At 30.9% G+C, this 15512-nt stretch overlaps 3 protein-coding genes across 20 annotated transcripts; 1 reads left to right on the plus strand and 2 right to left on the minus strand.

The window, feature by feature from the left end:
* Positions 1-1575: 1575 nt before the first annotated feature.
* On the plus strand, positions 1576-4704 carry LOC112707094 (uncharacterized). Of its 2 annotated transcripts, none has more exons than XM_025758662.3 (7): positions 1576-2120; positions 2697-2837; positions 2960-3073; positions 3164-3337; positions 3670-3785; positions 4029-4116; positions 4296-4704. In XM_025758662.3, exons 1-7 carry the CDS (start codon positions 1659-1661, stop codon positions 4299-4301), a joined length of 1101 nt encoding a protein of 366 aa, XP_025614447.1. In that variant the 5' UTR covers positions 1576-1658; the 3' UTR covers positions 4302-4704. The 2 variants fall into 2 exon arrangements, with proteins under 2 accessions (XP_025614447.1, XP_025614446.1); XM_025758661.3 differs by having other exon boundaries at positions 1610-2120; positions 4302-4704.
* A 2738-nt stretch (positions 4705-7442) lies between these two features.
* On the minus strand, positions 7443-8161 carry LOC112707096 (putative cell wall protein). Its single transcript, XM_025758671.2, has one exon. It carries the CDS (start codon positions 8027-8029, stop codon positions 7673-7675), a length of 357 nt encoding a protein of 118 aa, XP_025614456.1. The 5' UTR covers positions 8030-8161; the 3' UTR covers positions 7443-7672.
* Positions 8162-8668: 507 nt separating this feature from the next.
* LOC112707095 (probable protein phosphatase 2C 52) lies at positions 8669-12733 on the minus strand. Of its 17 annotated transcripts, none has more exons than XM_072201134.1 (8): positions 12497-12733; positions 11999-12023; positions 11136-11190; positions 10689-10799; positions 10254-10598; positions 10048-10165; positions 9740-9963; positions 8669-9320 (listed from the first exon to the last, which is right to left on the minus strand). In XM_072201134.1, the coding sequence occupies exons 4-8, from the start codon at positions 10701-10703 to the stop codon at positions 8838-8840; spliced, it is 1185 nt and encodes a 394-aa protein (XP_072057235.1). In that variant the 5' UTR covers positions 10704-10799; positions 11136-11190; positions 11999-12023; positions 12497-12733; the 3' UTR covers positions 8669-8837. The 17 variants fall into 17 exon arrangements, with proteins under 17 accessions (XP_072057235.1, XP_072057241.1, XP_072057234.1 ...); XM_072201140.1 differs by having other exon boundaries at positions 10685-10799; XM_072201133.1 differs by having other exon boundaries at positions 10689-11024.
* Between the last annotated feature and the right edge of the window lie 2779 nt (positions 12734-15512).

The raw sequence follows: 15512 nt of genomic DNA on the forward strand, positions 1-15512 counted from the left end.
GCGCTGCTCGAAAGTAAAGCAAAAAGTAACAAAGATGAGTGGTGAGTGGTGACAATGACAGTGACATTTGTTTCTTTGTCATGCTTACACATTGTTTGGATTGAGGAATTTTGAAGGGAAAGAAAATGAATGAAAAAGAAAATTTTTTGTTGTTTGGATGAGAAGAGAAAATAGAGAAGAAAGAAAAAAATAATGTGGGGCCTATTAAATTATTTTCTCTCCACAAATGAGAAGAAAATGAAGAGAAATGGGAGCAATATGAATAAAATTACACATTTACCCTTATCATTAATAAATTATAATTTACATATAATATATATAAGGGTATTAATGTAATTTTATACTATTATGATTTTCTTTCTTCTCACTTTTCTTTCCATCCAAACAAAAGAAAATTTTTTCTCTATTTTCTTTCCATCCATTTTCTCTTAATCCAAACAACATACAAATAACTCTACTTTTCCTTCTATTTTTTTTTCACTCATTTTTTTTCCTCTCATTCTTTTTCCTTCCATTTTCTTTTCATTATCCAAACAAAGCCTTAGTGAATAGTGAATTAATGATCACTGATCATAGGCATAGATGGACTTGCAAGTTCCTAAACTGGCACCAAGAATATTAATAAATTGGGCCTAATCCATACTAATAAATAATCGGAATCATGGGCTAAATTTTGGGTCCAAATGACCATAACCTACGAAATTGCTCACTACTCACGATAAAAACTATTAACTTGATTAAATGGTTCGAATATAATTTTATTAGTTAAAAACAAATTTTTAAATAAAATTTTGATTCACAAAGAATTAATCTTTGGCTTGTAAAGTTAGTAATAATAAGGTAGGATAAGGTTTGAATTTTAAACTAATCCTATTTGTAAGTTAAAAATTTTTTAAAATTCTATTTTAGTCTACTTGTAGGTTGAGAATTTCTCAACCTAACTTACCTGCATTAAAGTTCTAAACCTTACTCTACTTAATCCTATTCGTAAAAAAATAAAAAAATTTAAATAAATATGAAATTTAACTATTTCAAATTTTATACATATTAATAAAATAAAAAATAAAAAATTAAGTTTAAATTAAAATTAAAAATAATAAAATCTTAAAGAAATTTAATATAAAATCACAAATAATATAATTATTAACTAATTTAGTAGTTATTTTAAAATTTTATAAGAGAATGATTGTGAATTTAATACTTACCGAATAAAGTAGAATATATTCTGAACCCATACTCTATTCTACTCACAGATAAATTTGTATTGCTCTACTCGCAATAAGTAGAATAAACAATCTTATTAAAACGGGTTGATCCGGAATGCGTGTCCGCAGTTAAAATATAGATGACCAGCCCTATTGACTTGTTAATCTGTGAGAAAAAAAATGTTTTTTTTTTTTAATGTTAAACATTTATATATACAATAAGATAGATAGTTCTTTCAAGGTAAGAAGAATTTAGAAACGAGGCTTCTAGGATGAAAAAGTCATCAAACTAAAATTGTAATCTTTTTATTTTTTGAAAAAAAAAACGGTGTACACGTATATTTTAGAGAGCAAGAAATTTGAGTAAATTATTGTTAAATTTTTGACATTGTATTTTGCAGGCACGCATTTGACACGTGAATTGAAGGGTGAAGTCGGTGTTAACTGTTAAGCATGAAACGGGTGGCTGTGGCGCCACAACAAAACACACATCAAACGCATTCACACCCTCTTCGCTTTGCGTGCTCCTCTTTCAACACTGAACACAGTGTTCCACACGATACTAACTCAAACCCCTCTCTCTCCATGGCTTCTTCTTCTTCTTTCTCTTCTCTATGCAGCTTCCCTCCCCTCACTCCAGCCTCCACCTTCACCAAACCACCCAAGCTCCCTTACCTTACTGCACCTCCTACACTCTCTCCCCAGCTCCCAAAACGATGTCGTTTCGCCACCTCCGTCACCAAGGATCGCGAGGTAGCCGTCGTCAAGGACAACCAATTGGAAGAGAAACGATCGCGTTTCGATGATGCTGATCCTGATCGCCTCCTTAGCAGAGCCATCAACACTGCCCTCGTTTTGGGATTCGGAACTTTTGCTGTCTCCAAATTGCTCACTATTGACCATGATTACTGGCATGTTAGTAATATCTTCCATATTTCACTGCAAAGTTTCCTCTTCTTTTTTTTTTTTTTGCTCATAAATTGTAATTCTTAACAAAGAAAGGAGGAGAGGAATTGTTACTGTTATAGATAGAAATAAACCAAATAAATATCTATAGGTGAGGTTTCAGTAGTTTAGGTAGGGTTTTGTTTATTATTATGACCCAAATTAAAGGTTATATGTCTTTAAGCTCATTAGTTAGTTAGCAAATTCTCACTAATTTTGAGTCAGACAAGAAAATTGTTAGCCAATTACTCAGTTAGCCATTATTTTCCTTTTTCTTTAGCTTTAGCTTAATTTATTCATAACCGAACTTCATTGGATTCTTTTTAATGAAAAATGCATATTGTTTGAATATGCATTCTCTATGATGTTGGATTAGCAAAATTAAAGTTGGTGACTTCAGTAATTGATAGTTTCATGCTTGAAAGAAAGATTAGGAAAAGGGTTATAGTATATAGTAACTTAAAGAGAGAAAGCTACAGTTTGATTTTGTATACTATATTGAAGAAGTTGAAACTTGAAAGCTAATTAGGGTGTGCTATTATTCAGGGTTGGACCCTTTATGAGATACTAAGGTATGTCCCTGAACACAATTGGGTTGCTTATGAGCAAGCTCTCAAGTCGAACCCTGTTTTGGCGAAGATGGCAATAAGTGGAGTTGTCTATTCAATTGGAGACTGGATTGCTCAGGTTTGTTTTTCACTCACAATAAGGAGAAATATTCACATGCTTCTGAAGTACATTTCATTTGTACCCATCTTGGAAGTATTGTTTTCATTAACTCTTAAGATGCTTTTAATCAAAATATGCAGTGCTATGAAGGAAAGCCTCTATTTGAGTTTGATCGGACGCGATTATTCAGATCAGGTCTAGCTGGGTTTACTCTCCATGGATCTCTTTCTCACTATTACTACCAACTTTGTGAGGTGAGGTGATTGTTGTGCTCATTTGGGGTTGAAACTTTTACTCATGAGTAATATACTGTCAATGGCTGATACTATTTTACGTTGTTTCAGTCTCTTTTTCCTTTCCAAGAATGGTGGGTTGTCCCTGCTAAAGTTGCCTTTGACCAAACTGTGTGGGCAGCAATTTGGAACAGCATCTACTTTGTTGTTTTGGGCTTGTTGCGGTTCGAATCTATAAATAACATATATGGTGAACTGAAGTCAACATTTTGGCCCATGCTCACGGTAAGAAGCCAATTCCTTTGTTTCTTTGTGCTAGCTATTTTCAGTTTTTATGTGTAATACCCTGCCAATTTCATTGAGGAACACCAAAAGCCTCTCATCAATTTTTTCAAATAAAATGCTTATCTATATCCACTTGTGAATGATGAATTCGTTTTAAGTATCATAATAAAACAAACTGTTCAAGGGTGAAGAAGAACTATAATGAATGATTGCATATTCAAATACTCTAGGCCTGTTCAGTTTGCAAAATTTCTTTTGTTTGGATGACTGAATTTTCTCTGTGGTGTGTGATGAAATGAACTTCACAAAGCTGTAATATGTATGCTTGACAGGCAGGATGGAAGCTTTGGCCTTTTGCCCATCTGATAACTTATGGTGTGATTCCTCTCGAGCAAAGGCTTCTTTGGGTCGATTGTGTTGAGCTCATCTGGGTCACGATACTTTCAACGTAAGCTTCTCTTGATTTATTTTATCTATATTACTTACTAATTTTGCCACCACCAGCAGCAAATCAGCAATATACTTTTGGATGTTTGGTTATGTCATATTCTCATGTGACTTATTCTGAGCTAACGGTCTTGGTATTTCATGCATGCATGATGCTATGAATAGGATATAAAATGTGATAGATATAATAATAAAAGTATCATTTGCAGCATCATTATACTGAAACATTTATTTATTTGTTTAGTTATTCAAATGAGAAATCAGAAGCCCGAATATCGGACGGTGCATCCTCAGAAACAAAGTCATCTACATTAAGCCACAAGTCCAATAAGGTAAGATATTCCGAGGTTTCATGTTTCTCCTACCTCGATTCTGTACTGCTGAGAAAGATTTGGTAAATCATTCATCCAAATGGAGATATATTATTGAAGTGTAAAGTTCCAACTCTTAAGAAGAGAAGTCATCAGTGTTCTCAAACATTATTCAGCTAATGACTGCTTGTTTGTGCCAGGAGTAGGCAAGTTGGAAACAGGGGGATAAAATATTCAGGTTCATAACAGTTACAACTAACAAGAGTAATCAACATTGTGAAAAGCTCTTAATTTGAAGACTCATGAGTTAAAGGTCCAATGGAAGGACCTTAGAAACTTGAGGGTGGTATCTATCTGCTGCCCATTCAGGATACAGTTCTATACAAAGGCGGTGCATCCTTCCATTTAGTAGTAGGTGTATAGATTATAGATGATTGTATATAATAAATATATTTACAAGTAAAGTCTATCACGGTGCTGGGGATTGACAATGAAAAAAAAGCCCCTTTAATCAATTGAACATTTGAACCTACATTGCAGCTGCTTTAGTCCATGGGCGATGCAGTATCTCTTATGTTAATGAATGTATCGGTAAAATTGATTTTGACATTTGTTGAGCTAGTATAGAGCCGGTCCCTTTATCTCTTTCTGCTGATTCTTATCTTTGAACGAAGATAAACAAATGCCCTTGATATCCACCGTTCCAATTTGCTCATAAATTGAAAATCTATCTATTATATATTATTAATTTTATAACTAATTTTATAACTAAAATATGTTACATATCATTTTTTTATTTCAATTGAAATCAAATTTTTTTTAAAAAAAATTAAAGAATTTTTTTTTTTTTCTCCCTTGTTCTTTATCTCTCTCATTTTTTCACTTACTATCTCTCATTCTCTTTTATATATTATTATTAATGATTAATTATAAATTTGACAATCAAAACGTATAACATAATATTTTTTAATTACATTAAAATTAAATTAAAATCAAAATTACATATCACTTTCTTATTAAAATTGAAAGAAAATATTTTTTTCTAAAATTAATTAACTTCCTTCTTATATTCTCTTATTTATCCTCTTTTTTTTATTTCTCTCTACCATTTCTATTCTATATATATTTTATATTAGTAATCTGACAAATTAAAATATATCACCAGATGTTTTTTTATTACAATTAAAATAAAAAATTTTCTTTTAAAATTAACAAACTTTCTTTCTCATTTTTTCATTATCTTTATCGTTTTTTTTCTCTTTTCTCTCATTATCTATTTTTTTCTGCCTTTCTATTCTATAAAAAATAAAATTATCAAAATAATATAATTCAAATAAAAGATATTATTTTTCTTTCAAATATTATTACATATAATTTGGAGAGAATACTAATATTGTGATTAAAAGTTAAAATCAAGATTCAATTGTTTCAAAAAAAAATTGATTTTATTTTTTTTATGCTAATATCTAATTATATGTTTATATATATAGAGAAAAAAATATCATTTTTAAATAACAAGTATAAAAATTAATTATTTCTATTTATACAACAGACTTAATACCTAATCAAATGTAAAAGTATACGCATTAAATTATTTTAAATTTTATATAACGAATGTTAAAATTAATTATTAGTAAAAAATTAAACTCTTTAACATAAAAATAATAATTAAAAATCTTATTATTTGATTTTCTTTTATCTACAAAAACCATAGTCTTCTTAGTCCACAGAAACTTTTATTTCTTATTATTTTTTTAGAAGTAGTTTGATTTTATAATTTTTTTTGTATCATAATCTATAATATTAGAACAAAATTAATATAATTTTAAAAAATTATATTTTCGTAATATTATTACAGCTAAAAATACTAGTTTGGAAATAGATTTTCACTTCAAAAGTAGAGGATAGTTGTTTTGGGGAAACGGCTAGAAATAGGTAAATCAATTATAATAAAAAGAAAAAAAACAGTGTGATGAATTATAGATAATAGATAATAAAAAAGGAAGTGAATCCCAAATTGGCAAATTCCCAAATCAAATGGGCGGTGACAAGTGTTGGGTTATGAAAATATTTTTAATTGTTAGTTGTGTCATATCTCTATGATCAACAAGAAGAAAGAGAGTAATTTTTCCTTTTTTTTTTGCCATTCGACTTTTTAACATAAATGGAAAAAGGTTGAGTGACTTTTGAAGAACTATGTTGTAATTTTGTTTTAAATCTTAATTTTATTTTCTTATATGAAAACTGTAAATAGTTTTTTAGTTGGTGTAATTCATCAAAATGGGTGAATGGAATGATCTACAGAGATATAGACCGGTCTGTTTTTCGCAACATACGAGAAGTTAGAAAAAAAAAATGCATACTACTCTGTTTTTAGTAGTATGCATTTTTTTTTTTCGCAACTTGTTTTTCGCAACTTGTTTTGACATAGCTAGGATTTCAAGGCATTCCAAGCCCGAAACAAGTAGCTACTTATACAAGAATATCAATATACACGCCATCTTTTTTTGGTGCTGAGAATCATTGAATTCCAACAATTTTCACTATTTTTTTTTTCCTTATCTGTTACCTTTCTATATATTCTTGTGTTTTCACATATAATCTTTTTTTCTTGATACATCCTTTTAAGTTCCTTTGACAGCTATGATTTAATTTGTAGTGCAGCATACACTGTAAGATTAGAAACTGATACTGATGGCTGAACAATTCTATCCTCCTTTCACTTTTATCAAACTGTTTCTTTACAGTGAGATTCTTGAGATACGTTAATTTTTCATAACCACTTTGTACAATTCCAAAAGGAACTTCAAAACGTAGAGAATATTATTTTCTATTTCTGCTTTGGTGGGTTGGGGGTTGGAAGTGATGAAGACAAGAAACTACTATTATTTTTTACATGTGACAAGAATTGTGTTCAGTTTTGGTGTGGTCCTTCTTTGCTTTTGGATGGTCACAACTCACAACTACTTTGCATTTATGTGCAGCTCTTTCAGTCCTTCACTATGATGCTATATTTATTTTGTTGAGGAAAGTAAATGGCTTTGTTCCTATGAATCCAACGGGTCTATTCTGTTGTAGACATTATAATTTGGCATCTTTCAGATTTTGGAAAGGTTGCTATATTTATTTTAACTACAAGTCTTAATAATATAATCCCTTTTAGTTATGCAACGATTTGATACATGCCAATTGACAAATATTAGTATAATAGAAGAATTCTTGTCATGATAGCATGTTTAATGATGGTTTTGTAACTAATTGTTGTCTTCTACTTAACTATATTTTCAGTGTAATAGTTAAGGTGTTGAATGTTATTAAATTGTACTTATTAACTTATCTTGAGAGCATTAGAAGAATTTGATATTGAAATTGAAAACTGTGACTTAGGACAGAAAATAAAATCAGCAACTAACTGCTTTGACAACAATGGGGTTGCAAACAAATGAAACTATCAATCAAACCTACAGAATACTACTTAATTCATCTTAATCAATGAAACTAAGAACTCTGCATAACATGTAGCAGCATATTACTTTAAGATTGAGCATATTTATTTATGACTCATAAGTGAGCTAAATCATGGAAAAACTGGTGTTGGAACTGCACCACCACTTCCGGGGGTAGGAACCTCGAAACCAGGGTTCGGAACCAAGGTGTCGTCGCCACCAGGAACATAACTGCCACCTGCTGGTGCTGATCCTCCTCCACTGCCACCAAGGAATGGATTTTGAGGTTGAAAACCAGGCAGTCCTACACGGCCAATGCCTGGAATATAAACACCATCAGACCTGAACATAAACTGAGGCTCTTTCTTGTCATTCTTGCTGGAATTATTCGGAATACTATTGCGCGCTGCGACTGCTTGCGAAGCAATGGAAAGAAGGATACTGGAGATGAGAACAAGTACAAGTAAAGAAGAAGCTTTGTAAGCCATTATGATATAGGATTTTGATTTTGATTTTGATTTTGTTTGTGTGTGTTGAAGCTCTGAAGGAGTGGCTGCATTTTATAGTTCAGGGTTTGGTGTAACTATGGCGGTGAGTTAAATGTTTCTTGTGAAATGCAATGGCAGTTGCCAACGACTGTGTGATGGATGGAGCCTCTTTGTCTTTGGTAGTTGTTATTTGGTTAAAATGGTTAGTGTTATATGGCCTTAACTTGTATTACCTGCTATTTTTGGAAGATATTCACCAATGTCATAGCGGCTACTAAATGTAACATTCACATGGCTGAGTTGTGTGCTGTAAAATATCAAGAAAACTCTGAATCTTGGATTTACCTCCAGGTACAAATCTACTTGTAAAAATGGTGAAAAAATAGTGTTCAAAAAACAGCTGGAATTATGTAAATAATGCACATATGCAGAAACAATCTTTTTATAAAAATACCGAGTGAAGAGTAATGTTATTTGAACATCTAAAATTTAATGAAGCTTTCAATGTACCTAGATGATTAATCCAATAGTGACTTCATATTAATACTCAGTTTTGTGTAAAACAGTGTCATGCAGCATTTCACTTAAAAAAAAAAAAAAAAAAAAAAAAAAAAAAAAAAAAAAGCAAGAATAGCATTATGCTGTTGCTGAATTCATTTTGTTTAGTGACATAACTTGAGCCTAGTTTTTTACACTTTTGAGTAACTAAATAAAAGAGCATCAAAACCACTGAAAGATTTTCCTCCTTGAATTCCCTGTTTTGACAAAGGTATTACAATGAAATGTTCTCACCAAACCAATAAATATTCTATGAGGCTTGCTTTTGCTTTTCCTCAGAAAATCTAGGAAGTTGGACCAATGAGTTTACTCGGGTGACACCTTCCAAACCCGACCAATTCTGATCTTCAGCTGCTGCTGCTGCTGCTGAAGCTCCATCCTCACCATCAACAGATATTCCTCCATAGGTTTGTTTTTCTTCCGAGGTTCGTACAGTGAAGTTCCTTTGCAAAGAAGGCTCGGTCGTTTGACCGTCATCTGACTCAACTGGATTACCCGAATGGTTGCTTTGGATTGTTGCAGAAGAATAGCATTGCTCATCACAATCAGATTCCACATCCATTTTACCATCCAAAAAAAGGCATACAACAGCACAATCATCCATCTTTGACGTGGGATACTTGAGTTTCCACTCTCGGGCCGCAGAATCCACCAGAACCCTTGCTGCTGATGCTCGAGTTGGTGCCATGGATACTATCTCAACCACCTCTTCATTGCTTAACACATCCCAGACCTGCACAAAATACCAAGATGGATATTAGCATAAGTAGCCTAAAAAGAAACACAAGAACTAGTTAAAATTTTTCAAGTGTTGGAGTCAAATTCATCATATCATATATGTCTATTCTCTTACAAAAATAAAACATACACATAGAAGATGAGAATGACATGCTTTTCTTGCTTACATAGGTAGAACTATTATGCATAGCAAAATTTTCCTACAGCAAGTTATACATAGCTTAAACTAAGTTACTTTGATTTGATGACTTTCACATGGACCAAAACAACAAAACAAGAAAAAACTATGCATCTAGGAGACAGAAAATGCTGCAAATGCTCTATGCTGAGAGACTTTAGCGATAATTGTAACATTACTGTGGCAACTGAGACCACAAGAACAAATAAAAGCAGATATATCTTCGAAAGTCTTACTCCATCCGAGGCAAGAACAATGAACTCGTCTTTGTCTGTAAGAAGCCGGTGAGAAAATTCTGGTATAGAAATGACACCGTAATCCTTCAAACAAAAATCGCCAAATGCTCTAGCCATTGCTAATCCAGGTGCATCATCAAAAGGTAACCACACCCTTGGAACTTCTGGTTCATCTTGCAAGGCAAATACCCTGCCCTTGCACCTTTTGATTCTTTCAGCTTCCCCTGTAAAAAAAATTCAGATAAGCTATCTCAAAGCAAAAACATAGACTGAACTGAGAAAGGATGAACAATGATGACAAAACTAACTTGGCAAATCAGGTTTCAAATCAATTGTCAACTGAATTGCCACCATGGAGTCATTGCTGTCCTTGGATCCCATGATTGCTCGGGAATCCCCTATGTTGCTCATGAACAGATTTGATCCCTGGAAAGTGAACAACATAAGAAATGTCAGTGAAAAGAAGCAATTAAGTATATGCAGCAATTGAATGCACTACTCATTGAGCTGCTACCTGCTTCACTATGGTTACAGCCGTGCTCCCACTACAGAAACAATCCAGATTCGGATGAGACCTCAGCTCTTTGTCCATGGCCTTATATGCCTTCATGAAAGCTTCTCTCCACATGGAATTTAGTTTATCCTCATCAGAGAAATCTTTCTCAGACTCTTCAGTGTCAGGCTTTATATTCCCTTTGAAAGAAGCTTTCCCTGATCCGTTTCGCCTCGATTCACCGGAATGCAAAAAAGAAAGAAGTTTGATAGGCAGGGAATCCCTAACTTTGCGTGCAACAAGGTGACCATGAGGACCATGGCCATCAAATACACCACAGAAGGTCACATCTTCTGCCATGAAATCCTTCAGAAACAAATATTGCTATGATGTCAAAATTTCTAGAATTATCATACATAACAATTCACAACAAGATGAACACACATACATACTTACTTCCCATACAATCATGGCATCCTGATTAACACCCTTACGACCCTGCTGCGTAAATATGCAAGAAGACCGGCTCTTTCCATTGGAGAAAATCCTGTTTGGTAAGGATGATAACTGATGCAGAGAAACAACATGATCAGAGAATGTTCTCCTTGCTTTCTTTTGACCACAGAAACCGATTTCTAAACAAGATGGAGAATCTGAGTCTCCATTGCTCTTACTACTACAACTGCTCTTACTGCTTGTTGAGACACAACACCCCATCTCTCTCAGTTCTTGAACCAAAATATCATCAGATGGAAACTAACGTATCAGATTCTTTCCTCCTTCATTCTAGATCTGACATGATATTCTTAGTTCTATAATAATAGTCAATTGTACACATAATCCTGAAGATTCTCTCAAGTAGAAGTATTATAGAATTTACAACTTAATGTTCCAAGCTGGTACCTATAGTACTGGCTCAAATGCTGCCGGAAGCTATATGAATGGGTTTGAAACCCAGCTGAACAGAAAAAGACAGATGAATTTAAATTTAATAGTCTTGGCATATAGTCTAAACAAAGAATCAAGCAATTGTTGCATGGAAAGAACAAAAACAGATAAGACTAAAATAATCAGTCTATATGAATATTAAAATACTAACATGTGAAACCAAGTGATAGAATATACTAAAAATATGTAGGATGATTGGTCCCTCCTCAAGAATCACATTGACAACATCAAACTCTGAGGCTCCTGACATTAATTTAATCCATAAACTATGCATTGGAAAACTAAACTTATGTAGAAAAAGCAGAGAACACAAGAGGCTTCAATTTTCAAAAGGGTTAACAACTAAATTTCTATGCATTTTCTTTCACAGAACAGAACATAAATCTTCATAGAATAGAATATCAAAATAAAGAGCAAGGCAACACACTTGTGATAGTGTCCAATTTTTCTCATTCCATAGCAAGGAGGAGGAAGAATATAAGGAACAAAAACCAATCTTTTTTAGACAAAAAGCAAAAAATTTTGGCCTAGAATATACACAGACAAGAAAGGACACCAATTTATAAAATGTAGAAATGAGAAACAAAATACAAGAAGAAATGCCCTTATGCTTAAGTTATAAGTTATAACTGAAACGAATGGGATTGAAAATGAAATAAATCATTAGTAACAAAACTCTTGAATTTTTTTTTTTTTTTTTATCCTGGTTTACCTTTACCTTAGCATTAGTAAAAGGAAAAAAAGAAGTTTGGTAAATGCACAGTTTCTGAAAGCGAGAGAGAGAGAGAGAGAGTAAAGAAGGAAAACAAATACAAAACTGTGGTTTGCAGGTGCAGAGAAACCCTGAGAAAAACGCAAAAAGAAAGCAGAAAAAGACGAAACGATGGGTTAAGATATGGTGGCGTCAACAAAGAGTATAGCAGATCAATCAAGTAAAGTTAATTATCGTGAATTCACAAATTACTAAAAACGACAAAACTTGGAACAGTACAAAACAACAAAGTCACCCAAGTATTTGTCTCCATAAGTCGATCAAGGAAAAAAAAAATCACATTTTTAAATAAATATCAGTTAAACTAACATTAACCAATTTGTTATTTTTTACTAAAAATATATAAAAAAATGTTTATGGATGAAAAACTGATTCTGGAGAAGAAAAAACTGAAGCTTTTCTTTTCTCTTGTTTGAGAAAGTCCAAATAAGTGAAGATAATGATCGCGTTTATAAAAAACTGAACAGCAATTGAATATTCTGGAAACGGTATGAGAATGCAGATCCTGCATTTGTGAAGAAGAAAGAAGGAAAAGAAATCATACCCCATTTTGAAGCGTTAGATGAAATTAAGCAGATAGTTGGAAGAGTGCAATGATCCAGTGAGTGAAGAGGAAGAGAAGGTGGTTGATGAGAATGGAAGAGGAGAGAGAAGGTTGTAAATTGTAATGGTGTGAGTGAGTGAGTGAGTGAATGTGTGAAGCTATTAATTGCAAGAAAGAGTTCACTCCATAAACACAAAGATGGTGAACCAAGCTGCCTCTTTTTGATCCGGTGAGATTGTAAAATATTTTATATAATTTTGTAATTATATTTGTTTTTTAGGTAATTATTTATAGGATTATTAACATAAAAAATATTTTTTATGTAATATTACGTAATTTAATATATATATAATTATTTTATATTAATAATAAATTAAAATTAATTAACCATATTTTAACTATTTATTTATTATACTTTATATAACTCTTTTATGTTATAAGTTCGTTGTATTGAACTTTTGATAACAAATATCAAAATTTAGTCGAATTTTTATGACATAGATGAAATAAATTATTGTATTTATTATATTTTATATTAGTATTTTATGAAATTTATAATATGTTTCTAATTTTAATAATAAATTATTTTTCTAAACGTACTATCTTCCTTTTTTTTTAATCTATTAGTATTTGCCTTCTATTTTTTTGATAGATTTCTTTTGGACAGGGACTAATAATAGATAATAGACGCACATAGTTATAGCGAAGAATTAAATCTGATTTAGAAGCTAAGATTTCGTTATATATATGCAACTTGACGGGTATAGAATTTTCAACAAAATATTAATTATCATGATAGAAATAAATTTATTAAAATTAAAACTCAAACTAAAACATACAAATTCCGGGTTCCTTCACGTTTAGCTTGAAGTATTACAGTTGGTCTCTCTCTTCGTATCTTTATACATAAAAAGAATTTGACACCTTAACTATCTTACATATTATTACTATTTCACACACTAGTTATTAATACATTAGTATAAATAAATTATTTTGGTCCATCGAATTTTAAAATTAATCTTTTACTTCATAAAATTATGAGTTTGAGTCTTATTTGTCTCTAAGTGAACCTTTTAATTTATTTTATTAACATGTCGCATGATGGATGAAATAAAGCAAGTGGATTAAAACAAAAATATGATTTTTGTGGATAATTTGAACATTTTTTTTTGTCACCTATAGTCCTATACTCTGTTCAATCTTAGATATAAACATTACTAAACAGTAATAATGTAAATGGGGTTGAGGATTGATGCCACAGGTATTTTGGTAATTTTTTGGGGTTAAAATTTGTTTCTTATTTCAACCAAAAAAAACTAAAACAAATCTTTACACTCACTAAAATTGTTAATGAAAAATAAAAATTTATATACAGTTATTTTTATAAAAGAATTATTAAATATTTTATTATATTTAAGTAATTTATCATAAATAATTTTTAATTATTTTTTTATATAAAAATATCTGCCACCAAAATAAAAATCACTGCACGAGACAATCAAGCTAATGGCATTCAGAATTTTACATTTTAATTTGAATATGGAACTAACAGCAGTGTTGAACTTGGATATGGGGAATACAGATATTTTACGGTTATATGGTGTTAATGGAACAATTCGGAGGATTCGAGTTGCATTCCATTTCATGAAAAAAATTGACAACAACAAACAACTCGCAAGATCCGTTTTTTAGCTTCTGAAATTTATATTTGCCCAACTACAAATCGAATTATATGATTTTTTAAGTAAAATTTTAAAATCAAACAACTCGTATGGTTCGATTTATGTATTCTAAGTTTTTTTTCAATTTTTTAACACAAATCGGACCTTCCGATTTATATACTCTGAATTTTTTTTCACTTTTAAACACAAATTGGAGGGTCTAATTTGTGTATTCCCACAATTTTAAAAAATACCAAAAATTATCATGTTAAAATATATTACTCATTTTATTTCTATATTAAAATTTTTGAGCCTCAGAATTTCCCATGAACGCCCTGCGTATACCAATTACAATCAATATATAATAATAAATAAACATGATATTACAGATTAATAATAAAACCATATGGGATGATGATGGAGACTAATACGATAATAAATATGTGGATTAATTTGTAAATAATAATATACTATTAAAATTTTTTTGAATATATTTAAAATATTAATATTTTAATAATTTTAATTGTTAATTTTAATTAATATATTATATATATTTTTTATAATTAAAATTAACTATTGAAATTATTAGAATATTAATATTTTAATAATTTTAATTGTTAATTTTAATTAATATATTATATATATTTTTTATAATTAAAATTAACTATTGAAATTATTAGAATATTAATATTTTAGAGACATTTTAAATTTTTTCTATACTATTAAAGACGGAGCAGTGAACATTTAATGACAATGGTTGAGTGTGTGTCATGCTTGGTCACAATCCTTATCCAATTAGTGATGATCCATAATCCATAAATATTATTCAATTTTCTAATTCCTTATACTTATAAAGGGTAAAGTATCTATGATAGACGAGATAATAAATGGTGATGGATTCAGCTAATCTTTGTCAAATCCAAACCACAAATAAAATAAAATAATAATGCTAGAATATTCCAAATAATTTTAGAAAGTATCCATTTGCCAGAAGGTCCCAAGAAGGTAAGATAAACCAATCAATTAAGGTGAGCTTAGTCATAGTTAAGGCCGTCAATTAATTAATTAATTATAGAGCAGATATTTCTGTGCCATAAGGATCAATTCGAACTGTCTAATTATGTTGGTAATTATCTCTTGTGCTTTAGATAATGGGTAAACAACAAGAACAACAACATGATGCATGCCATCAAAGATGGATGAGTAAACTATAATTTAATTTAAAGATGAATAACTTAAGGAATATTAAGTCATAGGCCTGTTATCAAGGTCGGATTAACTAGACGGAATACTACCTAGTTAAAATTAGTCAAGTGATTAATTTATTTGTTTGATTAAACAAATGTCAAAATTCT

The sequence above is a fragment of the Arachis hypogaea genome, chromosome 8 (genome assembly GCF_003086295.3).
Source record: "Arachis hypogaea cultivar Tifrunner chromosome 8, arahy.Tifrunner.gnm2.J5K5, whole genome shotgun sequence".
NCBI classification, from domain to species: domain Eukaryota; kingdom Viridiplantae; phylum Streptophyta; class Magnoliopsida; order Fabales; family Fabaceae; genus Arachis; species Arachis hypogaea.

Coding starts and splice junctions, on each gene's coding strand:
- LOC112707096 (XM_025758671.2), bottom strand. CDS start 8,029: ATGGCTTACAAAGCTTCTTCTTTACTTGTACTTGTTCTCATCTCCAGT.
- LOC112707094 (XM_025758661.3), top strand. CDS start 1,659: ATGAAACGGGTGGCTGTGGCGCCACAACAAAACACACATCAAACGCAT. Junction 2,121..2,696: donor TTGACCATGATTACTGGCAT/GTTAGTAATATC, acceptor GCTATTATTCAG/GGTTGGACCCTTTATGAGAT. Junction 3,338..3,669: donor CATTTTGGCCCATGCTCACG/GTAAGAAGCCAA, acceptor TATGCTTGACAG/GCAGGATGGAAGCTTTGGCC.
- LOC112707095 (XM_025758663.3), bottom strand. CDS start 10,949: ATGGGGTGTTGTGTCTCAACAAGCAGTAAGAGCAGTTGTAGTAGTAAG. Junction 9,964..10,047: donor TTTGAAACCTGATTTGCCAA/GTTAGTTTTGTC, acceptor TTTTTTTTACAG/GGGAAGCTGAAAGAATCAAA. Junction 9,321..9,739: donor TTGTTCTTGCCTCGGATGGA/GTAAGACTTTCG, acceptor TATTTTGTGCAG/GTCTGGGATGTGTTAAGCAA.